Source organism: Mixophyes fleayi, chromosome 8 (assembly GCF_038048845.1).
Source record: "Mixophyes fleayi isolate aMixFle1 chromosome 8, aMixFle1.hap1, whole genome shotgun sequence".
NCBI lineage: Eukaryota > Metazoa > Chordata > Amphibia > Anura > Limnodynastidae > Mixophyes > Mixophyes fleayi.
This window is the reverse complement of record NC_134409.1, coordinates 140,130,052-140,157,732: the sequence shown is the minus strand read 5'-3', so window position 1 is coordinate 140,157,732 and position 27,681 is coordinate 140,130,052. Positions and strand designations below refer to the sequence as shown.

At 45.2% G+C, this 27,681-nt stretch overlaps 1 protein-coding gene across 1 annotated transcript; it reads left to right on the top strand.

Annotated features, from left to right (window-relative positions):
• Nucleotides 1-1,522: 1,522 nt before the first annotated feature.
• RAD54L2 (RAD54 like 2) lies at nucleotides 1,523-27,681 on the top strand. The gene is made up of 22 exons (XM_075183856.1): nucleotides 1,523-1,666; nucleotides 7,530-7,757; nucleotides 14,786-14,957; nucleotides 16,068-16,213; nucleotides 16,302-16,427; nucleotides 16,962-17,194; nucleotides 17,304-17,486; nucleotides 18,729-18,862; nucleotides 19,129-19,325; nucleotides 19,410-19,752; nucleotides 19,958-20,135; nucleotides 20,472-20,714; nucleotides 21,159-21,277; nucleotides 21,356-21,474; nucleotides 21,847-21,946; nucleotides 22,035-22,240; nucleotides 22,326-22,501; nucleotides 22,788-22,984; nucleotides 23,067-23,260; nucleotides 23,671-23,760; nucleotides 24,155-24,244; nucleotides 24,576-27,681. The coding sequence occupies exons 2-22, from the start codon at nucleotides 7,589-7,591 to the stop codon at nucleotides 25,364-25,366; spliced, it is 4,206 nt and encodes a 1,401-aa protein (XP_075039957.1). The 5' UTR covers nucleotides 1,523-1,666; nucleotides 7,530-7,588; the 3' UTR covers nucleotides 25,367-27,681.

The following is a 27,681-nucleotide window of genomic DNA, read 5'->3' as shown; positions in this document are numbered from 1 at the left end:
ATTTTATTATTACGTTACCATATGTGGCAACATTTGAATTTTAAGTTGCAGGGGGTCATTTGCTGGATGTTTTCGTACTATTGTAGATTTCTCCATGTCTCAATAAAACTAGGTGAAATGTGCAGACAAGGGAGAGTCTCTGATTCTCCAACTGCTTTGGCACTACAAGTCCCAGCATGCTTAGCCAGTTTCTTACCATGGAAAGTCTATGTCAGGTACACATATATGGTTAATAATGTTTATGGAATAATAATTATTTGCAGGGGATGTAACATGCTGGTAAAAGCTCACCATAATCTGTAACAGAGACCACAAGTTTTATTCTAATTCACTAACAGTATAGAATAGTTTTAACACCAATTAACGTTCACTTGTCGCTTGTGATCATTTTGGATAATATCTCCTGATGTACATGATTTTTATATTGACCAATTTCATGGTATAGGTGCTCTTTCTATAATATATGTAATATTTTGTATTTAGTCTTTTGCTGTGTTATATAGAAGTTACAGCGAGGATGAGTATGAAACAACAGAGAGGTGATTTGATCTTTGTGGTGTTGGGCTATACCTGCTGACAGTTGACATGACTATTTTGTTGTGACATATAAATGTGTCACAACAAAACCATAACCATCCTTAAATATGAGTATATTTGAAAACCAAAGGGATAATAGTTAACATTTTTGTCATCAGCAATTACTCTATGGTGACATATACCCCCAAGCGTATCTGAAATAAATATTAATTATTCCCCACTTACCCAAAAACACTTGTTATAAATCTACACTGGTCTCTTGAATAATCAAAACTGTGACCTGGCACAGTGGTTCGGTGGCTGGGAACCATTGCGAAACAATCAGAGTTTGATGAAATCCATTGGGTTTGTGGTGTTAGTGAAAGGATTGACTCATATCTTGTAGTTGATGAATGTGATCTAAAATACCAATCAGAGCCATAGGAAGACCCATATTATGGTCCAGGGACGGTGTTATTCCGGTTTACCACCCTACGATCAACTAGACTGTGGGGGCTGGCACAGAGATGGACAGCACATACTGTTCCTTATCCAATACAAGTGCCAGTTCCCAATAATAGCCTGATATGGCAAATGTGGGGTACTGTGTGGGACCATGGATGGGCCCCTTACTTAACCCAATATTACCACATTTCTCTGGCACAGTAGTAAGCAAACACCATGATGATCTTTGGAACAGCTTTTCATCTGTGAAATCCTTTGTAACATACAGAAGGACATACAGTTGTCATACATGGCAGCTGTGTCTATAACAGTCCTCACTGCTATGTTGTGTCAGTGACAAGAATGAGCCAATGTGGGTGACAGATGTCCTGAGAACAGCAGATACTACTTGATATATGATAACATATTACCAGCTATTGATACTATCAGATATTGATATTATCAGTTACAGATACCACCAGCTTGTTGAGGGCTCTGCGCTGTTAGTCCCATGAGGCGGAACCTTTCTTTCCGGGCGGAACGTTGTGTCGTGCTTCCCATGTTCCCGGCGGGGCGGCGCTGGGCGGACGGGCCTGCAGGGACTGAGCGGAGGCGGGGGAGACTCGGAGAGGCCGGAACAGGGTAGACCGGAGACAGAGAGAGAGGCCCCGGGGAGGGGACAGGTCCGAGCTGTGCGTCGTGTGAGGTGAGTGCGTGTATGTGAGTGTAGTGTGGCCGAGCACCCCCGGCTCTGAGTGTGTACACTGCCCATAGGTGCCGGTGTGGGGGTGTTTACCTCACAGTTACACACGTGTGTAATATATACATGTTACACTGTGTCTGTTACATCCATGGGTCTGAGAGGTGTAGACTGGGTCAGTGTGTATGAAACCATGTGGGTGATGGATCAGTGTGTATGGGACCCTGTGTGTGATGGATCAGTGTGTATGGGACCCTCTGGGTGATGGATCAGTGTGTATGGGACCCTCTGGGTGATGGATCAGTGTGTATGGGACCCTCTGGGTGATGGATCAGTGTGTATGGGACCCTCTGGGTGATGGATCAGTGTGTATGGGACCCTCTGGGTGATGGATCAGTGTGTATGGGACCCTCTGGGTGATGGATCAGTGTGTATGGGACCTCTCTGGGTGATGGATCAGTGTGTGTGGAACCCTCTGGGTGATGGATCAGTGTGTGTGGGACCCTCTGGGTGATGGATCAGTGTGTATGGGACCCTGTGGGTGATGAATCAGTGTGTATGGGACCCTGTGGGTGATGGATCAGTGTGTATGGGACCCTGTGGGTGATGGATCAGTGTGTATGGGACCCTGTGGGTGATGGATCAGTGTGTATGGGATCCTGTGGGTGAAGGATCAGTGTGTATGGGACCCTGTGTGTGTATAGTCAGTGATGGATCAGTGTGTATGGGACCCTGTGGGTGATGGATCAGTGTGTATGGGACCCTGTTGGTGATGGATCAGTGTATGGGACCTTGTGTGTGTATAGTGGGTGATGGATCAGTGTGTATGGTAACCTGTGTGTGTATAGAGGGTGATGGATCAGTGTGTATGGGACCCTGTGTGTGTAAATAGTGGGTGATGGATCAGTGTGTATGGGACCCTGTGTGTGTGTATAGCGGGTGATGGATCAGTGTGTATGGGACCCAGTGTGTGTGTGTATAGCGGGTGATGGATCAGTGTGTATGGGACCCTGTGTGTGTATAGTGGGTGATGGATCAGTGTGTATGGGACCCTGTGTGTGTATAGTGGGTGATGGATCAGTGTGTATGGGACCCTGTTTGTGTATAGTGGGTGATGGATCAGTGTTTATGGGACCCTGTGTGTGCATATAGTGGGTGATGGATCAGTGTGTATGGGACCCTGTGTGTGCATATAGTGGGTGATGGATCAGTGTGTATGGGACCCTGTGTGTGTATATAGTGGGTGATGGATCAGTGTGTATGGGACCCTGTGTGTGTATATAGTGGGTGATGGATCAGTGTGTATGGGACCCTGTGTGTGTATATAGTGGGTGATGGATCAGTGTGTATGGGACCCTGTGTGTGTGTATAGTGGGTGATGGATCAGTGTGTATGGGATCCTGTGTGTGTGTATAGTGGGTGATGGATCAGTGTGTATGGGATCCTGTGTGTGTGTATAGTGGGTGATGGATCAGTGTGTATGGGATCCTGTGTGTGTGTATAGTGGGTTATGGATCAGTGTGTATGGGACCCTGTGGGTGATGGATCAGTGTGTATGGGACCCTGTGGGTGATGGATCAGTGTGTATGGGACCCTGTATGTGTATAGTGGGTGATGGATCAGTGTGTATGGGACCCTCTGTGTGTGTGTGTGTGTGTGTGTGTGTGTGTGTGTATATAGTGGGTGATGGATCAGTGTGTATGGGACCCTCTGTGTGTGTGTGTGTGTGTATATAGTGGGTGATGGATCAGTGTGTATGGGACCCTGTGTGTGTGTGTATAGCGGGTGATGGATCAGTGTGTATGGGACCCTGTGTGTGTGTATAGCGGGTGATGGATCAGTGTGTATGGGACCCTGTGTGTGTGTATAGCGGGTGATGGATCAGTGTGTATGGGACCCTGTGTGTGTATAGTGGGTGATGGATCAGTGTGTATGGGACCCTGTGTGTGTATAGTGAGTGATGGATCAGTGTGTATGGGACCCTGTGTGTGTGTGTGTAGTGGGTAATGGATCAGTGTGTATGGGACCCTGTGTGTGTGTAGTGGGTAATGGATCAGTGTGTATGGGACCCTCTGTGTGTATAGTGGGTGATGGATCAGTGTGTATGGGACCCTGTGGGTGATGGATCAGTGTGTATGGGACCCTGTGGGTGATGGATCAGTGTGTATGGGACCCTGTGTGTGTATAGTGAGTGATGGATCAGTGTGTATGGGACCCTGTATGTGTGTATAGCGGGTGATGGATCAGTGTGTATGGGACCCTGTGTGTGTATAGTCAGTGATGGATCAGTGTGTATGGGACCCTGTGTGTGTAAAGTCAGTGATGGATCAGTGTGTATGGGACCCTGTGTGTGTATAGTCAGTGATGGATCAGTGTGTATGGGACCCTGTGTATGTGTAGTGGGTAATGGATCAGTGTGTATGGGACCCTGTGTATGTGTAGTGGGTAATGGATCAGTGTGTATGGGACCCTGTGTGTGTGTGTAGTGGGTAATGGATCAGTGTTAATGGGACCCTGTGTGTGTGTATAGTGGGTGATGGATCAGTGTGTATGGGACCCTGTGTGTGTGTATAGTGGATGATGGATCAGTGTGTATGGGACCCTGTGTGTGTGTATAGTGGGTGATGGATCAGTGTGTATGTGTCTGTCTCTATAAATATTGGGACACTGTACTGAGGGAATGGTCTCTGGATGTGCATGTGGCTCATCTAGGTATTCAGATGCTCTATAAGGACAGTGACATTAAATGGAACCAGGAATGATTGTTTTCTTGTTGTCAGACTCTTGTATATTTCTTGGAGAGTTGGCATGGGCTGAGATCGACAGGAGTGATGAGGATTTATGTTGACATGTAATTGTATAACACTCGGTTCTATGTGTACTATACATTTGTGCACTGACGTTCTTAACTACACCGATCAGCCACAACATTAAAACCACTGACAAGTAAAGTGGATAACATTGATTATCTGCTACAATGGTACATGTTGGGGTTAGGGTTAGGTCACAAATTGTGATTCAGAGCATCTCCAAATCAGCAGGTCTTGTGGGGTGTTTCCGGTATGCAGTGGTTAGTACCTATCAAAAGTGGTCCAAGGAAGGACAACCAGTGAACCAGTAACAGGGACATGGAGCCCAAAGCTCATTGATGCGCGTTGGGAGTGAAGGCTAGCCCGTCTCGTCCAATCCCAAAAAAGAGATGCTGTAGCGCAAATTGCTGAAAAAGTGAATGCAGGCTATGATAGAAAGGTGTCAGAACACATAGTACATTGCAGCTTGCTGTGTAGCTGGAGACCTGTCTACTGCCGAAATGGGGACGTGAGCACCAGAACTGGACCATAGAATAATGGAAGAAGGTGGCCTGGTCTGATGAATCATGTTTCCTTTTACATCTTGTGGACGGCTGGTTATGTGTGCGTCATTTACTTAGGAAAGAGATGGCACCAGGATGCACTATGGGAAGAAGACAAGCTGGCGGAGGCAGTGTGATGCTCTGGGCAATGTTCTGCTGGGAAACCTTGGTACTGGCATTCTTGTGGATGTTACTTTGACACGTACCACCTACCTAAACATTGTTACAGACCAAGTACATCCCTTCATGGCAGCGGTATTACCTGATGGCAGTGGTCTCTTTCAGCAGGATAATGCGCTCTGCCACACTGCAACAATTGTTCAGGAATGGCTTGAGGAACATGACAAAGAGTTCAAGTTGTTGACTTGGTCTCCAAATTCCCCAAGTCTCAATCTGATGGAGCATATGTGGAATATGCTGGAAAAACAAGTCCGAAACATTGAGACCCCACCTTGCAACTAAAGTCTTTAGTACCAGATTCTCTGACACCTTCATAGGTCTTGTCCATGCTTGACGGGTCAGAGCTGTTTTGGTGGCACTAAGAGGACCAACACAATATTATTCAGGTGGTTTTCATGTTGTGGCTGATCTGTCTATATGTTCTCCACTCCTCTTATTACAAATGTAATTCTCAGCCATACTCTTCTGTCTATAGGCAGGACTGATATAGAAGTATTCTGCATGAGTGGAATCCAAATGCATTTGTTGAACTTTATAATATTTGTAATCTGGCCAATATGTGACAAAAATGATCATTATTTCTATACTTTATATAGTGATAATATATACTCCTTGCAGAGCTGCACAGAGAGCTTCATTTAGACCAATCAGCTACTTCCCCAGTGGAGCTTACAGTTTAGTTTCCGTACCACTGGAAAATAGGTGCACACAGATATAGTTATATGAACTGATCACTGTCGCTGGAGTTAGCCAGGCAAACTCAGGGAGATTATACAGAACCCACAAGACCTCTGTGGTCTTTTCCTATGCACTATGATTCCTAACTAGATAAGTATTGAAATACACAGCAGGGGGCCTCTTTGTGTCACTATGGTGTACGGAATATGTTGGCGCTATATAAATAAATGATGATGATGATAATAACATGCCAGGAGATTGCAGTGAGGTAGATAAAATACATGGTCAGATATATTAAAGGTCAGATCCGATCCTGATTCTAGAGTAACAGGATCTATGTTGGCATCTATGTGAGTGTGTCCAGATTGGGCAGATCTGGTGGCTTGGAGATTATATCGAGCTACCACCTAATCTGTGGCATACTATGGCTCTATGGAATTACTTCCACCTGTACATTCAATGTGCTCCCTCCAGTTTCGGGGACACAAGTGAAAATATAAATCACAAATTTCACTTCCCAACCATGCTGACAGCCAGGCCAATGCCACTTCCCTCTCAGCTGTAACGTCATACAATTGTCAGAGAGCGCCCAGTCATCCATCACCACTTGTATAAAACAATGTGCAATCACAAGATAAAGAAGGGTCATTATTCGGTCCTGGTTTCTGCAGAGAAGTAAATGCATCATATTAATTTTCTGCTCCATGTCTCAGTAACGTAACTAATTCCTAGTGAATTGATGGGCTGTGGGATGCGCTCAGAAATACAAATTCTACACTGTGTGTTTGTGACGAGACACTTTACACTAAACCTAACACAAAACTGTAGCAGCTCACTAAGTTAAACAGATTTGGTTTATACTTCAATCCCTTTGGAACAGAGCTCAGTATAGATGTCAGACCCAAGTTACTTATAACATTGACAGACTGATATATAAAGGTTCCCATATCATGACAGATCTCGCAGTGTAGACAAGTGTAAATCATTCTTCGTTATCAGCTGTACAGAGAGGATGCTGCAGTGTCCTTTCTTAAGCTGGGTACACACTACAGGGTTTTTGTCCAATAATCGGCTAAATCAGCCGACATATGACCGCTCGTTCAAAAGTCGGGTCAGTGTGTGTAGTGACACGATGGTCGAAAGTCTGCCCAAATGGACGATTGTCGCCTCATTTGGTTGGTCGTACCGTTTAATATTTTCGTTCCAATCTCGTTTCCGCTGTGTAGTGTGTATATACTTCCGACCGATCCACAACAGTGAGTACGAAATTACAATCGTAGCTCACAACAACATGGCTGTAAAAAGTCGCTAATGGGACGTCCACTCTACTCTTTATCGTCCTAAACAAGGCTGTGTGTATGCAGTCCATGGACCGAGCGATCGGACCATTGATCGGATGTAAAATCGATCGGTATAAAAAGTTGGTGAAAAATTCTGTAGTGTGTACCCAGCTTTACAGGACAGAAGTGGAGTCTACCTAGGATAATATGTTAAATTGTAGCTTTACCTCTGATATCTTCAGTTCTGATCACTTCCTGACTCTTGTACAGTTCTGGTTCTGAATGTTATTAGTAACTACAGGGTTTAGTAGTTTTTTTTCCTCTTGTAAAACTCATCAGAGTATCAGACAGATAATGCCATATTTGTGTCTGTCCACAGCTCCCTGTCTGTCCAGTCAGAATGAGCAGGTAACGTGTTGCTCTCTGGACTGATTTGCAATGTCTGACACGTCCCTCTCGGCAAGTGAGCCAGAGCTTGATCCGCAGGAAGAGGAGGAGGAGGAGGACGAGGAAGACGACGACGATGACGAAGATGAAGCGGACGAGGAGGACGGGATGGATGATGAGAACGATGGAGATGATGAGGATGACGCGCCTGATAAGAAAGGTCAGTGTGGGGCACAGGATACCACTGACATCCAGCAGGGGGTGTACTTGTTGAGGGGGTTGGATATTGGTTATAGAGGATGTACAGAGACAGTTATATACATAGCGTTTTATCTACACAATACTAAACATAAACATTGTAACAGCCTGTTCTCTGCTTTCCCTCCCCTCATTATGGTCCGTGCAGGGCTTGGGAGGGGGTACAAAACAAAACGTTGTCCTACAAGCTAGCAGCCCTGAATTGAAGAGTGCTGTGTAGGGGCAATTAACACGATTGTGTCCCCTTTATACTGGCACCACAAGGATGGAAAGTGGACACTCCAGAGGGCGCTCCTTATCCCTGCTCCCACAGCCTGTGGTAGTTAGGTAGGGGCCCCAGACGGTGGTAGGGGTGGGCATGTTGTTGTTTTTTGTGGTGAGCTCTTACCATCCCAGCACAATGAAATGTCCCACCCACACTGGTCAGTAAGGTGAGGTACGCTAGTGCGCCTCGTCAGTATTTCGGCTGGTACATGTTAACACCACCCACCTCCTCCCTTCTGCCTGCGCAAATGTTTTTGTGCCAATCGGGCTCCATACTCCAAAGCTGCTCTTGCTGAGCGATGGTTTTACCCTGTATAAACATGACATCATTAGAGCTCATATCTATCAATCTGGCCTCTCCCCTTATTTCCATATAATGGCAGCAGAGATGGTGGAATGCACAGTGAGTAACATGTCATCATTTCTGTGAAGCCCTCTGGTCTGATTTATAGTTAGTGTTGATATAGTAATGAATTATGACGTGTGTAAGAGCCTGAGGATTTCTAACTATTTACAAGCATCACATTGTATCGTCCTATTGGCTGTGATACAGCGTCCTGCTCACCCAGTGTCACGTTTCCAGCGTCTCCACCAGCTCCCTTACTGCAAATATTTCCCGTGTGTATATGTATGTATGTGTGTGTGTGTGTATATGTATATATTTAGTTTTATTTTGCTGATAAGATCATTTTTGATGGGAACAGATTTCACAGTTTTGCGATGCATCCAGTAGACTAGGAATAATTGTTTGTCTGATCTTGTATGCATGATATAGGACCTGGTTCATAGCTACATATATAGAAGCTAGAGGGACATGTATGGTGTACAATGTATAATATACATATATCTATCCCTGGAAAGTGCTGGTTGGAACATTCGCTCATTTGGAGGTGACACAATCTGCTGTTTCCCGTCTCTCTGTGAGGAACATGCGCAGTAATAGGGTGGTTGAGCCATTTACCAACCTGTCCAGAAGGTTTTGTAAGCGATTAAGTTATAAAGGTTCAACCGTTAGGAAACTTTTATTTTATTAGCTTGTACATAACATCCTGCAACATTTACTAAATACATTGCTTTACCTTTCTGAGGTTTCAGCCACGTGTCTATATCATCCTGAGGCATACATACAGCTGTCTGTTACATCTCCTCTGCCTGGTGATATAAATACATGGCTGAAAAGCACCATGGGAAGCCAGAAATACAATGTATGTAGTGTAAGTTATAGGGGAGCACATACTAGACAAAAAAGTCGCCTGAAGTCAAAAAGCTCCTTTAATAATGTTTAATTCATAGCCAAGGATTATACAGTGTGATGAGCAATAATCCTATTGTATGATGCACAGGAAGAATACTGGTGTTGCTCATAGCAACCAATCAGATCTTTGCTTTGATCTTGCAATTTGCACTAGAACAATGATGGCTGGAATGTGAGTGACTGCTGTGGGTAACAGTACCCGTTTCATACACAGGACTGGTAAATTTTAGCCCAGGGGGTGAGACGTGGCTTATTAGGAACATTTTAAAGGGGGAAAAAATGGTGTTAGCCCAGTGACCTAACCCAAGGTAGCCCACTATGGATCCAGCCCAGGGGGCAGACACCCCCATGTCCCCCAACCCATGTGATACTGACATCATTGTTGGGTTAGGTCTGTCTTCCTGCACCCAGATCCTGTCTGATAGAGTCGTGGGGTACACAGGGTGTCTATAATGACACTCCAGAAGTCGAGGTGAGAGCCCCATATGCTGTCATGTATATATTTCCATCAGACTCCTAAATTATTCAGTATTTAATGACTGAGCCGTACAGACACAAATTAAATCTTGCAAAAGTGCTCAGTCCCTTCAGTGTCATTATGATGTTATTTCACAAATAGACTTGGTTTCTATATCGGTATGAGCACCATTATAATACATTCATTAAGATAAGTTATAAACATTGTGATGGGGGGAAAAAAACAAATTTTTAATAAAATACCCATGATTTGAATAAGTATATTTCTATGTTGGTGTGTACCTCAGTGACCTGTAGATAATCACTAAATTATGGGTAAATTGTACTTTGTAATCCTCTTTTTAATCCTCTTTTTAATTAAAAATGTTGAACATATTTTATGGCAAACTGAGGAATCCCCACCGACCCGGAAAGAGTAATTCATTTTAACTGTTTCTATTTGAACTGCCAAATATGTGACCGTTTTCTTATTGAGAAGCAGAATTTGCAGTGACGGATGTGCTGTGTGAGGTTTTGCAGTAATAATATGGTCTGGTTAGGGGTTGTATAACATGTGTATCAGTGCAGTTACCACATAGTGTATCATATATCGGTCCCATTTATTTTGTGCGGTATCCTGGCGTGATATTTACACGCTATCTACACACGTGCTGTCACCGTGAAGTGGGTTATGTGTTAGGTAAGAGCAGTGGGCGTGTCTTACACGGGGCCCCTTCAGGTGGAGTCAGTGTTCTGTATCCTGGTGCTGCATGGATTGTGTTGTCCTCAGTAATCCCCCCTGTGCCCCCCCTCCATGCAGCGTGTAATACTTATGTAAGTATGTTGCCTGTATCAGAGCTCGGGGGCTGGGACCAGGCTCTCCCCCTCCTGTCACTATAACACAGAAAGTAGCGCCTCTCGGTGGCCATGCGTCTACAGGATGAATCCGCGCAGCCTGCAGGTATCGGATAACTAGTTCTTTATTCAGAAGTTTTTTTTTTGTAGTTAGAATAAACTTTTCTCGACGTGTGTAAGAGGCCGGTAAGAGGGCAAAATGTTTTTCTGCCATTTTTGTAGATGGCAGACTTGGGAGAAATTAAAAAGAAGAGACGGATCTATAGATGAAAGAGCAGAATGGATTTGGTTTTGTGGCTGATTAATGTTTTCAGCGCCTATTGGATGTGATAGAGCCAGGAGGTGACTCCTATGTCTTTATGGGTTACCTGTATTTTATTGAGTGGAGTCTGTAAATGTACATTTGTATACTATATAAATAAATGACTTACTGTAATAAGGCTTCCATGCTCCTGTTAGATATAGTGACAGCAGATGTTCCATTTAGTTGTACTGTGTTCTCTAGGGCATGCTGGAACTTGTAGTTCTCCAGCAGCTGGAGAGCCACACGTCGCACAAGCCTACTACGTCCTGTATTTGTTTTATCTTGGAAGCCTTGGTGTGATTTTCTTTTATGTCCCATAAGCTCTCTGTGATGATACTGTACGGTGTTACATTGTTACCACATACTATCACACTGTTACACACTGCAGTTACATTGTACCACATACTATCACACTGTTACACACTGCAGTTACATTGTACCACATACTATCACACTGTTACACACTGCAGTTACATTGTACCACATACTATCACACTTACACACTGCAGTTACATTGTACCACATACTATCATACTGTTACACACTGCCGTTACATTGTACCACATACTATCATACTGTTACACACTGCAGTTACATTGTACTACATACTATCACACTGTTACACACTGCAGTTACATTGTACCACATACTATCACACTGTTACACACTGCAGTTACATTGCTACCAGATACTATCACACTGTTACACACTGCAGTTACATTGTACCACATACTATCATACTGTCACACACTGCAGTTACATTGTACCACATACTATCACACTGTTACACACTGCAGTTACATTGTACCACATACTATCACACTGTTACACACTGCAGTTACATTGTACCACATACTATCACACTGTTACACACTGCAGTTACATTGTACCACATACTATCACACTGTTACACACTGCAGTTACATTGTACCACATACTATCATACTGTTACACACTGCAGTTACATTGTACCACATACTATCATACTGTTACACACTGCAGTTACATTGTACCACATACTATCACACTGTTACACACTGCAGTTACATTGTACCACATACTATCATACTGTTACACACTGCAGTTACATTGTACCACATACTATCATACTGTTACACACTGCAGTTACATTGTACCACATACTATCACACTGTTACACACTGCAGTTACATTGTTACCACATACTATCACACTGTTACACACTGCAGTTACATTGTACCACATACTATCACACTGTTACACACTGCAGTTACATTGTACCACATACTATCACACTGTTACACACTGCAGTTACATTGTTACCAGATACTATCACACTGTTACACACTGCAGTTACATTGTACCACATACTATCACACTGTTACACACTGCAGTTACATTGTTACCACATACTATCATACTGTTACACACTGCAGTTACATTGTACCACATACTATCACACTGTTACACACTGCAGTTACATTGTACTACATACTATCACACTGTTACACACTGCAGTTACATTGTACTACATACTATCACACTGTTACACACTGCAGTTACATTGTACTACATACTATCACACTGTTACACACTGCCGTTACATTGTACCACATACTATCACACTGTTACACACTGCAGTTACATTGTACCACATACTGTTACACACTGCAGTTACATTGTACCACATACTATCACACTGTTACACACTGCAGTTACATTGTACTACATACTATCACACTGTTACACACTGCAGTTACATTGTACTACATACTATCACACTGTTACACACTGCAGTTACATTGTACTACATACTATCACACTGTTACACACTGCAGTTACATTGTACCACATACTATCACACTGTTACACACTGCAGTTACATTGTACCACATACTATCACACTGTTACACACTGCCGTTACATTGTACCACATACTATCACACTGTTACACACTGCAGTTACATTGTACCACATACTGTCACACTGTTACACACTGCAGTTACATTGTACCACATACTATCACACTGTTACACACTGCAGTTACATTGTACCACATACTATCACACTGTTACACACTGCCGTTACATTGTACCACATACTATCATACTGTTACACACTGCAGTTACATTGTACCACATACTATCATACTGTTACACACTGCAGTTACATTGTACTACATACTATCACACTGTTACACACTGCCGTTACATTGTACCACATACTGTTACACACTGCAGTTACATTGTACCACATACTATCACACTGTTACACACTGCAGTTACATTGTACCACATACTATCACACTGTTACACACTGCAGTTACATTGTACTACATACTATCACACTGTTACACACTGCAGTTACATTGTACTACATACTATCACACTGTTACACACTGCAGTTACATTGTACCACATACTATCACACTGTTACACACTGCCGTTACATTGTACCACATACTATCACACTGTTACACACTGCAGTTACATTGTACCACATACTATCACACTGTTACACACTGCAGTTACATTGTACCACATACTATCACACTGTTACACACTGCAGTTACATTGTACCACATACTATCACACTGTTACACACTGCAGTTACATTGTACCACATACTATCACACTGTTACACACTGCAGTTACATTGTACCACATACTATCATACTGTTACACACTGCAGTTACATTGTACCACATACTATCACACTGTTACACACTGCAGTTACATTGTACCACATACTATCACACAGTTACACACTGCAGTTACATTGTACCACATACTATCACACAGTTACACACTGCCGTTACATTGTACCACATGCTATCACACTGTTACACACTGCAGTTACATTGTACCACATACTATCACACTGTTACACACTGCAGTTACATTGTTACCAGATACTATCACACAGTTACACACCGGGGTGACGCAGTTACGCAGCTTTTTGCTGGGTATAATGTGGCACTGACAGAATGATGTTTAGAAGCAGATTTAGTGTGAAGACTTCTCTGGCTGTTATATAATGTCACTGCCGTTATGTAACCACTTGCAGCTAAACCTGATTATAAAGCTCATTGTTCGTATAATGATACGAGCAGTGAGCTTCGTCATCCATGTATCCACCCGTTACCTTCCAGCGTGATGTGGACACGTAGAGCGGGGTTAGATGCGTGGGGGTGTTATAGTGAGCGTGTTGTACATATTGACAACAGATACAGGGAGACGTTGTATCTTCGTATCTGACAGCTGTTGGCACCACATGGTGTGAATGTTTATTGGGGGAATTTATATTGAGGGGTACAGGGTGAAAGTGTTGGTGAGTGGAGGCAACCACTGTTACACGCTAGGTGTGATCTGTTTGACACAGCACCACGTCCCTGTGGGAATCAGGATTTGTTATTTTATTATCTAGATTGGGGGGACCGGCACATAGTGGGGTTCCCTATGTGTGGTTTTGCCTAATCTGTGACATGTTGAGTCACGTAATGTAGCGACATGGACCCATTTTCCCACATTATAATATTACACACCGTCACTTTGTCCGGGCTGTCCTGCATCACACACAGGTCACAGGTAAAGCAGCCGTTCTGAATTGACGTTTGCGTGTGTCTGGCATTGTATGACCGCACTGTAAATGGAATGTAGGACACGTGCACTGAGCTTGTCACTGTTACTGTTATTTATCCTGTGATATCTGTGTGTGTGTGTGTGTTCAGGGTTGAAGCTCATGTACACAGGTCATGTATGTGCACTGGTGTATTCTGTGTGCAGAACTCTGTTACTTTGTAACGTTTCATACGTCCCCCTGTTCTGTGCGGAGTTATAATGTACGAGGGTCTCAGGGTCTTCCTGTGTCCTTTCAGAAAAGTCTCAGAGCGCCGCACTGGGCGCAGACGGCTCCGAGCGCAGCGAAGACGGGGAACGAAAACACTCAACTACCTCAGAACAGAGTGGACAGGAGGGGAGAACAACACCAAGCGAGGACTCCAAGAAGATATGGCCACAGAAACCTGTAAATATGAGGAGAAACATCAGGTGAGAGCGCAGTGGGCGTGGTTTATAGGTCCCATGTCCGCTTCTATTGGTACCAAATACCCAATAGTGAAGAGGTTGGTGAGGAATGATACTGGAATGTAATAGGATAATAATAGAGGACAATACCCGTCCTGCAGTTACTGCTTGTAAAGCGTTTGTTACCACAGCAACCACATTACTTGCGTCCTCTGTAACGTTGTATCTGGTGCTGATCTGACAATGCAGCCAGGGTGACTCCGTAATCCTCGCACCTCTGACCATTGCTGCGTCCCCGGTAACTGGTGTTTGGGGAAAGGAATTATTATGGATGGTTTTGTCCCTTTTAGCATAAATACATTCAGTAGCATTTATGGATGCTGGTGCAGAGTTCAAAGTTGCTGTTACCCATAGCAACCAATGTGATAGTAGAAATGACAGCTAGAGTCTGGTTGTTATGGGTTACAGTAACCTCTGCGCCTGTTTCCATAATTATCCCAATTTTCTTTTATTTCCGGTAGATCTGCAGTAAGATATTCTGCATATAATATATGTCCTTGCTGGATAACTGATTAATATATGTTGGTAGCGCTGATCACACTATCATGATGGTGAATGTGTTGTTATAAGTAATCTTACCTAGCAGCGGGGGTTGTGTAATGTACCCGACTATTACTGGAAATAACTGAAGAACCCCAAAGCTTATGTATCTGTTATATTGCGGCCTCTCAGCGCTGAGGTCATGGTTTCTATTCCCGACCAGGGCTGTATCTGTGTGAAGTTTGTATGTTCTTCCCATCTTTCATGGGTTTCCTCCAGGTGCTCCAGTTCTTCCCACACTTCATACATATTGGTTTCTTAATTAGTGACAAACAAAAGAAACCCTTTTCTGTGTGTGCGTGTGCTAGAGAATTTAGGCTGTAAGCTCTAGTTACTGTACAGCGCTGTGTAATATAGTGGCGGTATGTAAATAATAATAGCCTTCTGCTGGGACTTGTAGTCCCACAGCAGCCGGCAAGCCCCAGGTTACTTACCAACATAATGCCAGTTCACACAAAACCTGACAGGCGTATTCATATATGAAAAGCTTATGTCCCCATTATGCTCATTTCCTCTTCTTATCGTGTGTTGCAGGAAGCTCCTCCGCGAGGATCAGCTAGAGGCTGTGACCAAGACCGCCCAGCAGGAGGAGCTGGAGAGGCGCAAGCGTCTGGAACAGCAGAGGAAGGATTATCCGTTGCCTATGATCCCCACCTTGCCTGCTCTAGACTTCCTCCATGGTACAGTAATCTGGGAACGCGTTCGGTTGAGGTGACGACACATCCTGTAATATTGTATAGAGAATAAGTTGTTGTATTTACTCTGCAGAGGAGATTGAGTTGAGGTCGGCGGATGTGTCGCAGCTGGTAGGAAACCAGGAGATTATCTGCCTGGACAGCAGTAGTGAGGACAGCGAAGATGACGCACAGCACGCCGTCCTGGGCATCAAAGATGGTGAGGCACCGATGGGTGAGAGAGGTGGTGATGGAATAATGTGGCATTATACAGAATATACTTATATTAATCATCATTTACTCTCCTTTCCCATCTCTTATTATCCATCTTTCCTTTCCCTCCCTTTATCATTATTATGTGTCTGTCCATTCTCCATTATTTCTCTTCTCCCTTCCATATTATCCATCCCTCCCTAATCCTCTGTTGCCCCCACCAATCCCATATTTATCCATCATCCCTTTCTCCTCTCCCCATATCCTACACCTTACTATTCCTTCACTTCTTCTCCCAACTTCCACCCTTCTCCTTTCCTTATCCTAAATCCTTTATCTCTTACTCTCCCCCATCCCATATTATCCATCCTTCCCTAATCCTCTGTCTTACCCCTCATCAACCCGTTACCATCCCTCCTGCTCTCCCCCATCACATATTATCCATCCTCATCCCTAATCCTCTGTCTTATTACTCGTTACCATTCCCTTCCCCTGGCCCCCCTATTCTCCATTGTTCCTTCTTCTCCCTCCCGTGTTACAGAAGTGATTGAGCTGAGCTCAGGGGAGGACGAGTCTATGCAGGTTGTGGACAGCGGAGAATCCACCAATGAAGTAGATGATGATCTCGGCAATGAGAACAGCGGCTCTCACGTCAATGACGCTGTGAACCAACCTGATGCGTTTGGCTTCGTCCTCGTCAATATTAACCACCCACCCAATGAAAAGGACATTTTCTTGGCTCCACAACTGACCCGAGCTGTCAAACCACATCAGGTGTGTACCCAACGGTGCGTTGGCATTACCTGGGTACCCAGCGATGACCCCCCAGTGTCCTCTTACTCTGACTGCGTCCCTAATCCTCTCCGTGTTCTCTGCTTGTCAGATCGGGGGCATCCGCTTTCTGTACGATAACCTTGTGGAGTCTCTGGAGAGGTTTCCCAGCAGCAGCGGGTTCGGCTGTATCCTGGCACACAGCATGGGTTTGGGGAAGACCCTGCAGGTCATCTCCTTCCTGGACGTGCTCTTCCGAAACACCCCGGCCAAGACTGTGCTGGCGATAGTACCGGTGAGGATCTGCGCTGGTCAATGTGTCTGTTCATCCTGTTAGGTGGTTCTCTAGGTTTCCAGAAGCAGCTGAACCCACAACATTACTGAGCTTGTTGGCTTCATCTAAAGATTTACATCCCTCTACCACAGAGCAAACTTAATTAATGGGCAGCACGGTGGTTAGCATCGCCTTCCGGCACTGGGACCATGGGGTCTATTCCAACCAAGGCACCATCTGTGTGAAGTTTGTATGTTCTCCCCGTGTTTGTGTCAGATCCCTCCCACAGCTTATAAGCAAGTGTGTGTGTGTGTTAGGTAATATAAACCGCAAGCTCCACTGGGGCAGGGCTTGATGTTAATGAGTGAATATTCTCTGTAATACGCTGCATAATATAATCATATATAGATAAAGGATAATAAGTTTAACCACTCGATGTGAGAGTACTTCTCAATCTGTGGGCTTCCTGTGACCGATACGAGACAATAATGTTCTGTTTGACGTTATCAATAAGCTCTGTCTATCATTCTTAGGTTTTAGGAAACAAGTGTCTTTTGTTATTCTTTGCTTCTAGAAACCTTTCTCCCAAAACTCAGGAATGTAGTACAACCTGTGTGTGATATGATCCTTAGAGACTCACTGCATATACATTGCATAGAGCACCATCTTCAGGCGATGAGGAAGTACTGCACCTGCATCTAAAATGTTTATTGTCCTAAAATATTGTAATGGGATCATATTCTACTTCCCTCTAGTATTTGTTTTTATACTGAATATTTAGAGAAATATGCAGAATAATAACTATAGTAGAAACCGTTATTTACATTTTTTGGGTAACCATCAAATACAAATTGGGGTATGCAATAAAATTAACTCCCAGCTGCATTAATTAATATTTTTATGCTGCATTTAAATGATCTGTTGTAAAAAAAAAACCCACAAAAACTACTTACTGTAAGCAAAACATACATGTACGGTATTGCGTGTTGTCACTGTTCCTACATCTTAGTTATGTACCTTTGCAACGATTGCATAATTTAATGACATACACTAAGCCAATAAAAGGCGAAGGAGAGGCCAGATAGAAATGTTCTGCACACAGTACTAGACATGGCTAGGAGGGTTCACTCTAGGGATCATGGGTAATGCCAGGTGGTCAGGTATTACAGGTCTTCCGAGTTTGCCTTCAATGTCTGTTTTACAACATTAAACCACTGGTGCTTTTCTTTGTGATGTATCATTTTGGTCACTTGTCCATTGCAGGTAAACACTCTACAGAACTGGCTGGCTGAATTTAATATTTGGCTTCCTGCACCAGAAACGTTGCCCCCTGATCACAACCATGAGCTGCTCCAACCACGGTCGTTCAAGGTCCACACTATGAACGACGAGCACAAGTAGGTGTCATCCGGAATAGGCCTGATCCCCGTATACAGCTGTGTGCCACTATTGGTCTGCAGATAACGACACACACAGGCCCACAGGCAGTAGCGTATATATCGTACTGCAATCTAGAAGTTAATGTAACCACCTTCCTGTTTCTACGACTATCAAAACGTTTAAAATGTATTGAAAACGTAATTAGTTTTTCCAAGAACATTTCAGCAGTGTGTGGAAATGAGAATACAATTCCATTTACAATCTATATTGTATTTCTCTCCAGAACAACAGCTGCTCGAGCCAAAGTTGTGAATGACTGGGCAACAAGTGGGGGTGTTCTCTTAATGGGGTATGAGATGTACCGGCTCCTGTCCCTCAAGAAATCCTTCACTGTGGGGAGGAAGAAGAGGAGCAAGAAGGCGGCCGGACCAGTGATCATAGACCTGGACGAGGAAGACCGCCAGCAAGAGATGCTGAAAGGTGAGATTGGGAGACGGTGTCCCCCTATTCCTTTTATCCCCCAGGTTGTTACACGTCTAATCTCTCTATACCGTCCTGTCATAGGGATAGAGAAGGCGCTGTCTCGGCCCGGCCCGGACGTGGTCATCTGCGATGAAGGCCATCGTATAAAGAATTGTCACGCTAGCACGTCTCAAGCCCTGAAGAACATTCGCTCCCGGAGGAGGGTGGTACTGACGGGCTACCCCCTGCAGAACAACCTCATCGAGTACTGGTGTATGGTAGACTTTGTGCGGCCGGACTTTCTCGGCACACGGCAGGAATTTAGCAACATGTTTGAGAGGCCCATTCTGAATGGACAGTGTACGGACAGCACACCCCAGGACAAACGGCTAATGAGATACCGCAGCCACGTGCTTCACAGCTTGCTGGAAGGCTTTGTACAGAGGTAAGGCCTGCTCATCCGTGATAAGACCCGCCTGCACAGCGCAGCAGACAGGACAATGTTTCATGTGTATTTGGTACCCTAAGTAATACTTTTCCCCTTCTTCCTTACGTTAATGCTGGAGCAGTCCCTGTTTTCACATCAGCCGTATATAATATATACTTGTCCTTCTCCTCTTTCCACCTCTGGCTTTCGCTCTGTCGTTTAGACGTGGACACACTGTATTGAAGGCTCAGCTCCCATCTAAGGAAGAGCATGTTATCTTGGTGCGTTTGTCTCCGATCCAGCGGGCCCTGTACACAGAGTTTATGAACAGGTTCCGAGATGCTGGGAATAGTGGTTGGCTGGGGCTGAATCCTCTGAAAGCTTTCTGTGTGTGCTGCAAGGTGAGCGTTATACCTGGGTATGTTACTTTCTGTAATCATCTTCAGCTGTTTGTTCTCAGGGGGGTGGCGCGTTCTTGGAGGGCTTCTGTTGAGATAAATCCCACAAGTGATGGGTTGGACGGCTGCCTGCCCCTGCTCTAGAGACATCATTGTGCAGCCACTGACATAATTGAGTTTATGTGGATGCGACGCATGGTGTCCGTCGTCCTATTCAGGCTTCATGTCAGTGTTTCCTTTATTTCGGTAGATGCTTTTTGTGTTTTCTTGTGTGACTGGTATTCCTACAATACATGCTCCTCTCTGACATGAGTGTAACTCCTGCCCTTTCTGTCTCAGATTTGGAATCACCCCGATGTGCTCTATGAGGCCCTGCAGAAGGAGAACTTGGCCAATTTGCAGGATTTGGATGTGGAGGATCTCGGTACCAACACCCGGTGTCAGTCCCAAAGTGCAAAGGTCAAGGTGGAGCCTGGCACTCTCGGGGCCCTTATGGGAGAGTCTGCCAACAGCAAACTCCTGCAGGGCATGGCTCTTAATGCCAGCCAGGAGAAAGCCAACCAAGTTGTGACCTATGAATGGGTGAGTCCTGGGGGCTGTCTGCGCGCCAGGGCTAGGGGGGGGCTGTCTGCGCGCTGAGGGGGGGGGCTGTCTGTGCGCCAGGGCTGGGGGGGGGGGGGGGCTGTCTGCGCGCCAGGGCTGGGGGGAAAGGGGGGACTGTCACACTGTACTAGCTGCATTTGTCATGGTTAATGCCTCTTCCCTGCACTCTTCTGCCACCTATTGCTGGTTATAATGTGCTGTGAGAGGGGTAGTTCATTTTATTGTTAATGTGCTATGACAATATATCACAGTATAAGCAGCTACATATGGTAATTTGATAGCTGGAGGTAAAACCTCCCTGGTAGCAGTCAGTGCCGGTAATTATGGCTACTCTCCTGTAGTTAGAGGAACGGCCTTAGAAGCAGGGGTAGTACAGGAAACTGTCTGACTGGTTTATAATCTCTTCCTTTGCTGTTTCTCCAGGCCAAGGAGATCATGTGTGACTACCAGCCGGGCGTGCTGCAGAACTCCCCCAAAATGGTGCTGCTTTTCCACCTGATTGAGGACAGTATGAGGCTGGGTGACAAGACCCTTGTGTTCAGGTATGTGATACTAAGCATGGACACAGGACATACACAGTTACTAATACTGCCCTGAGTAACGTGCCCTTCTCCTCCCAGTCAGAGCCTGTCCACACTGTCCATCATCGAGGCGTTCTTAGCGAAGAGAACAATGCCGGCCACACCGGGATCCGAGGGTCAGGAGGGTCACACGTGGATCCGGAATCTGAACTATTACCGTGAGTGGTCCAGGGTGATGCGCTAGATGCTTGTGTGTTCATCTTACAGGGTTCTCCGCCTTCAGGTCACTTGTACATGTCCTACTTCTTCCTCTTATAAATGAGTTTATTTATTTCTAGCTTATTTCTTTGCCTCTCAGCCATGTCTTTATGTCATCCACATTGATGTTGGCTATGACACCGTTCTGCTTTGTTCCTAGCATTGGATACAATTGTAACTGCATCTCCCAGCATGCCTTGCCATCCAGCAGCCTGAGAGCCGGGCTTCCTTTGTCCCTGATGGACTTGTGCACTGTCCTGCTCTTTCTGTACACACACAATCCTTGTTTGATTGATCTGTTCCATCTGATTGCGGATGTTTTCCCTCCATAGGACTGGACGGAAGCACGTCGGCCTCAGAAAGGGAACGGTTAATAAATCAGTTTAATGACCCTGGCAACAGCAACGTGTGGCTCTTTCTGCTGTCCACCCGGTGAGTGCTGGAGGGGCTTCATTCTGTGAGATGGGTTTTATTGGGAGATGTGCGATTTATTTTACCGACAACACCAAATTTCTTTCAGTGCCGGTTGCCTCGGGGTAAATCTGATCGGGGCCAACAGAGTGGTGGTGTTTGATGCCTCTTGGAACCCGTGTCATGACGCTCAGGCTGTGTGTCGCGTGTACAGATATGGGCAGAGGAAACCCTGTAACATTTACCGGCTAGTGTCTGACTTTACCCTGGAGAGGAAGATATACGATCGCCAGATAACCAAGCAGGGAATGTCCGGTGAGAGGGGGGAGCCGGGCAGATGGTTGGTGGGGAATGGTTGGTGGTGGGAACGGTGAGTGAGTCTGCGATCTTCTCTTCTCAGACCGCGTGGTGGACGACCTCAACCCCGATGTCAATTTCACCCGGCGAGAGGTGGAGAATCTGCTGCATTTTGTGGAAGAGGAGCCAGATCTAATGCGCAAACATCTGGAACCCGCCAACTTCTGTGAGACCGTCCTGCATAGAGCCTGTGTTTTGTTCCCGCACCTGATCACCAAGGTAAAGTCCAGACGCCCAGTTTATTGGAGTGCACCCATCGCCTGCACATCATGGAGGCAGCCATCTTGTGTGTTGAACCAATATTCAGTACAGTACTATAATCCAATTATGTGGTACCAGTGACATCACTCGGCGATAAATAAGCTGGGTATTTACAAATACTGGTTCAGCACACCCAATGGCTGCCTCTTTGTGTAAGGAATGCCTCTTTGCATTGTGGGTAGGACATATTTGCCATGTTTCTTTTTGTGACACTTTTTTCCCCTCGTCCTAACTTGTCTTGCAGGATCCTTTCCAACATGAATCTCTTCTCCTGGATCGCAAGGAACAAAAACTAACATTGGCCGAGAAGAAAGCAGCAAAGCGCAGCTATGAGGAGGAGAAAAGAGCTTCTGTACCCTACACCCGGCCTTCCTATACCCAGTACTACCCAACGCAAGACCATAGCCTGGCAAATATTCCAGCTTTTAGCCAGAGGAACTGGTGAGAATAGAATCAGATGAGAGGAGAGGGGGGGGACAGGGCCATAGATTAAATGTGCTAATGATGTCATTGTTTTTCTCAGGCGCCAGTTTCTAAAGGGGGATGACAGGCCTGTGGCTAGTGTTCGGCCTGTGCAGTCCACACCAATCCCCATGATGCCCCGGCACATTCCTGTGGGCCACGGAGGATCTGCTTCGGGCTCTGTCCACTTTAACTTCCCTGTGAACTACCTGCAGAGAGCTGGAGTCCTGGTACAGAAAGTGGTCACCACCACGGGTGAGGAGAGGCCTCAGTCTTTTCAGAATTATCACTGTCCATAGAGTTGTACAGAACTGTCCCAAAATGAATTAGAAATGCAGAAGAAATAATTGGAACAGGTAGAAATAGACGGAAGCAATGGGAGATAATCTGTTAAAGTATAAAAACTGTAATATTTTCACAAAACAGTCACCATTGTGAATGTAAAGTCTGCACCACGGATATAAGTTGTTGTGTCCGAATAGGCGGCTGTGTTTCTGTACAGTTACATCCGTATATGACTGAGGCGCACGTCTTATAATCCGAACAATTTTATTTGAGATGTTTATGAAAATCCTCTGATTGTTCCGATTGCTCCACATACACACAGATAGGGAGAGGCTGTAGGTATGGTGACCTAAGGTGATGTTTACTGCACTGTATTTCAGACATTGTTATACCTGGAATGACCACATCCACGGACGTACAGGCGCGAATCAGCGCGGGCGAGAGCATACACGTCATTCGCGGCACAAAAGGTGAGCGGCCCTGAGAGGGATCTGTGAGCTACTTCTAACATCCTAATTGTAAACGTTTCTTGTTTTGTGTTTTGCTCTTATTTCCCACTTACATGCAGCATTTCCTGGTGCTCTGTCTGTAATACAGAAATGACAGTTTCATTTTATTAACCAACATTAACTGGTGGGGGGGCCAAGCACAAGCTGCAGTCTCTTCATCGGGGGCTGTGCGGAAACGGGGACCCCTGGGAGAAACGCCGCAGGGAGCCCACCCAGAGGCTGCTGCTCGGGTGGTAACAAGCGTCATAATACAAAATAGTTCCAGAATGTAATGTTATATTTCATGGTTACGTTTCTCTGTAAAGAGCACATGTGAATCATTGTGAAATGACCGTTATCCCGTTTCTATCTGCAGGAACATATATCCGCACCAGTGATGGGCGGATATTTGCCATACGGTCAAGCGGCAAACACAAGAGTCCAGAAGGGCGGCGTCCTGGCTTAGGTAATACACCAGTACAGAGTTTCAGTATTATATTCTACTTTATTCAATATTAGCCATTGCGTTACCTTATTAGAAGGTTGGTATGGACCAAATGGCAAAACAGTCGGCCCTCTGAACCGTGTTCGGAAAATTGCCAGTCTGCCTAGGTGATAACTAACAGCCAGACTGATTGTTACATTGTTATGTCCTCTTAATGACGCACGTCAGTATTGCCGCCTGTATTGGAGCGCTGTGTATGGCATTAACGCTTATGAGCGCCGTGGTTTTCATCTGGTACACCTGTGAGGGAGTATTCCTGGTTTATATTGATGATTCTTTTCTCTGTTCATAGGTTCCCAGGGCCAGTCTGGAGCGTATATGAGTAACGGGCGACATACATCAAGCCCACCCAGCCAGGACCCCGACGAACCCTCAAGACCTCTCTCTCCAGACAGCCCGGAGATTCTAAGTGAGCTGCAGCAGTATGCAGAAGCTGCGGCAGCTCGAGGGTCCCACACTGCCCCTCCTCTTCCACAACCTAACCTCCACCATCTAAACCAGGTTCCCAAAACACAGTCCAGGAAGCGCAGGGAACCGGCTGACCAATCGGGCCACTGGCCCTCCAGTAAGCGGCACCCCTACACACAGCTAGGTTACCCTGGCGCAGGAGGCTTTGGCGTGACCCCCTCCTCACTGACCCACAGCCTGTCGAGGGCTGCGAACTCTATGTACATGGGTGTGGGCAGCGGTTCATCCCACTACCAGCTGCCTTCTTTGCTGTCGGACCCACAGTTAGGCTCCCCGATGGTTCCAGACTCCCTACTGACACACAGCTCGGGTACTTCATCTGCCCCGTCCAGTGTGTCCCCTTACCTTCTGCCCCCTAGTTTCCCTCTCCCATTTACGCAACCATTACTACCCCAGACCCGAATGTTTGCCCCATTCCCTTCCCCAGTGCTCAACCGAGGACTATCCACCAGCAACGCAGCGTCAACCTTCCCCGGCTACCTCTCTTCCCAAACTGGCTACCAGGCCCCAGCTGCTGGGACTGCATCTCGATCTCTACCTTTGATGGAAGCAGAGCTCGAGTCCAGCGAGGAGGACGGGAAAGACGACGATGTGGTGGAGGTAACGGAGAAGTGATGTGAAGACTTTGGACCTTTGCTATGACAGGTTGGCAGAGAACTGCGCCTCCCTCATATTCAACTGGTTCTCATCTGCGCTGGGGCCATTCTAGGCCGGATGTTCTGTTGTGGGGGTAAACGCTGCGTCCAAGAAGTGTTCTTTAGATGAAAAGCGGTGCTGGGCCAACAAGCACAGGAAACATTTTCATCATTGTGTCATTCCACAAGACGAGGACAACGATATTGGGGGGTCTGATGTCGCTCCCCTCATATGAATTTTAAGGTCCTCCCTAACAAAACAAGCGTCCATTTTTAGAACTTCCAAATACACCTTCCTTCCGAATACCTTTGTTGAATGTTACGTCAGATTGTCTCGAGACGGGGCTGGGAACGTTCATCTTTGTCCTTCCCCTGCGGAGCGGCAGATTTGTTCTCCCGGTCAGGTAATGAGCGCACAACACTACAACGCTGGCACCATTCTCATCAGAGTGGTGTCATCGACGATAAGGACTGGTGGGTGCCGACATCGGACACTGGGTTCTAGGGATTATCCTGAGTCATCTAATGCGTACAAGGGCAGATAGAGCGTCATCCCGGAGCTCCGTCAGTTTTCTGTTCACATGGATTCATTTAGTACCCTTGAGTGCATCTCTGTTGCTCGTCCCTCCAGTGCAAATAGCTACCTGTACGTGGTGAGAAAGCGGCTTATTGTACATTAAGAGGAAGATGCTTTTAGAACAGGAGATTTTTTTTTTTATTTATTTTTTTAGAAACAACATGATACATTAGAATTAGGCTCGGATATTTTTTCTGAAGGAGGCGGATATCTCAGTGCTAAAAACTAGGTTTCCCCCGGCCTTGCAGTGAAGGGGTTAATCAATTCAGGTCCTTCTGATATTTTAGTGTACTTGAAAACTATTATTTTTTTAATCTCCCTTATGTCAGACAAACTTATTTATACTCATTCACAGTGAGAAGTGAGAGCACAGCATCTGAAATGGGGGGGTGACCAATCAGAGGAGGGTGGGTGGTGACCAATCAGAGGAGGGTGGCTGCGGAGGAGATTCCCTGTTGGATATATTTTTTTCCCATAATGGGTCGGAAAGTTCTCTTTGTATAGGAGGAACTTGTCTTGTGTGTTGTAAGAAGACCAGTCCTCAATCAGCAGATAAACTGATAACTGCATGCCTGACATTCGGTGGAATATTAATTGGAGATTGTAGCATGGAATGGGTAGTTTAGATCATTATGGAACTAATTTATGCTGAATTATTCTGGGACAGGTTTTTGGGACCTTCCCTAGATATTCATCCCTCTAACGTGTTTATACCAAGTCCTGCCTCTTAAACGTGAAAACACTTGGATAGCGCTGTTTGCAGAATAAATTACAGGTCAAAACTTGAATTACAAATCAATTCTGGATGCTGAACCCAGAACACAATGAAATTTCTTGTTCAAAGTTTTTTTTAAAGGTTTTCATTTGAATGCAGATTCTCCAATGATAGTTCAGTGCAATGCGACCTCCGAGAGAGATTCTAGATGGTAAAATGCTGCTGATTAAAAACATGCAAAACCCAGAATGATATATTCCAGTGGACAAGGAGACATGCTAGGAGAGAAGGAGAGAGTGAGTGGTTTGGAGACTATTTCAGTACACACTGTGCTGTTGTCATATTACAGCGTCATTGTGGTGATGATGATACGATGTTGCGTTGTACTACAGGGTGTCTTTGTATTCTTGTCATTAGAGAACTGTCGTTAACCCCCTCATTGCTGGACTGTACGGAGATACTCAGGATTACCCTACAGCGAGGTATTGATTACTGTACAATTGTTTATCTTGTGGCAGCCTGTTGGGACACGAGCATCGTTGTTGTGACATCTAGCACAAATTTGGCCAGCTGTCAGTGGACCCGTCACATACACACAATGGAAGCAGACATCTTGTGGGCTGAACCAATCATTCAACCATTCAATTCTCTAGGAAATAATGAACATCACTGACTCGCATGACACAAATGTCGGCCTCCCCTGAGTGTGAGAGATGTGTCTAACGTAATGTGCGAGACTGCAAGAGTAACGTTACCGGAACTTTGCGGGGTGTCAGGACGGTTATTAGTTATAAAGCCGGTCACCTGTTTATAGATATCTATTTATTTCTACTTTCTTGTGCCCCATGTCTTTTTTTTTTTTTTTTTAAAAAAACACCAAACAAACCACATTATATATATGGGAAAAAATAGACCAGATACTCAAGGCTGTCATGTCGGTCAGGATAAATGACTATCCGCCTTTTTTTCTTTTTGTAAAATAAATGTTAAATCTAAAAAACAA

What these genes read in the sequence shown, in the direction of transcription:
- RAD54L2 (XM_075183856.1), top strand. Translation starts at nt 7,589, where the DNA reads ATGTCTGACACGTCCCTCTCGGCAAGTGAGCCAGAGCTTGATCCGCAG. An exon ending in TGACGCGCCTGATAAGAAAG is followed by an intron (nt 7,758 to 14,785) that starts GTCAGTGTGGGG and finishes GTGTCCTTTCAG; the next exon opens with AAAAGTCTCAGAGCGCCGCA. An exon ending in AGGGCGGCGTCCTGGCTTAG is followed by an intron (nt 24,245 to 24,575) that starts GTAATACACCAG and finishes CTCTGTTCATAG; the next exon opens with GTTCCCAGGGCCAGTCTGGA.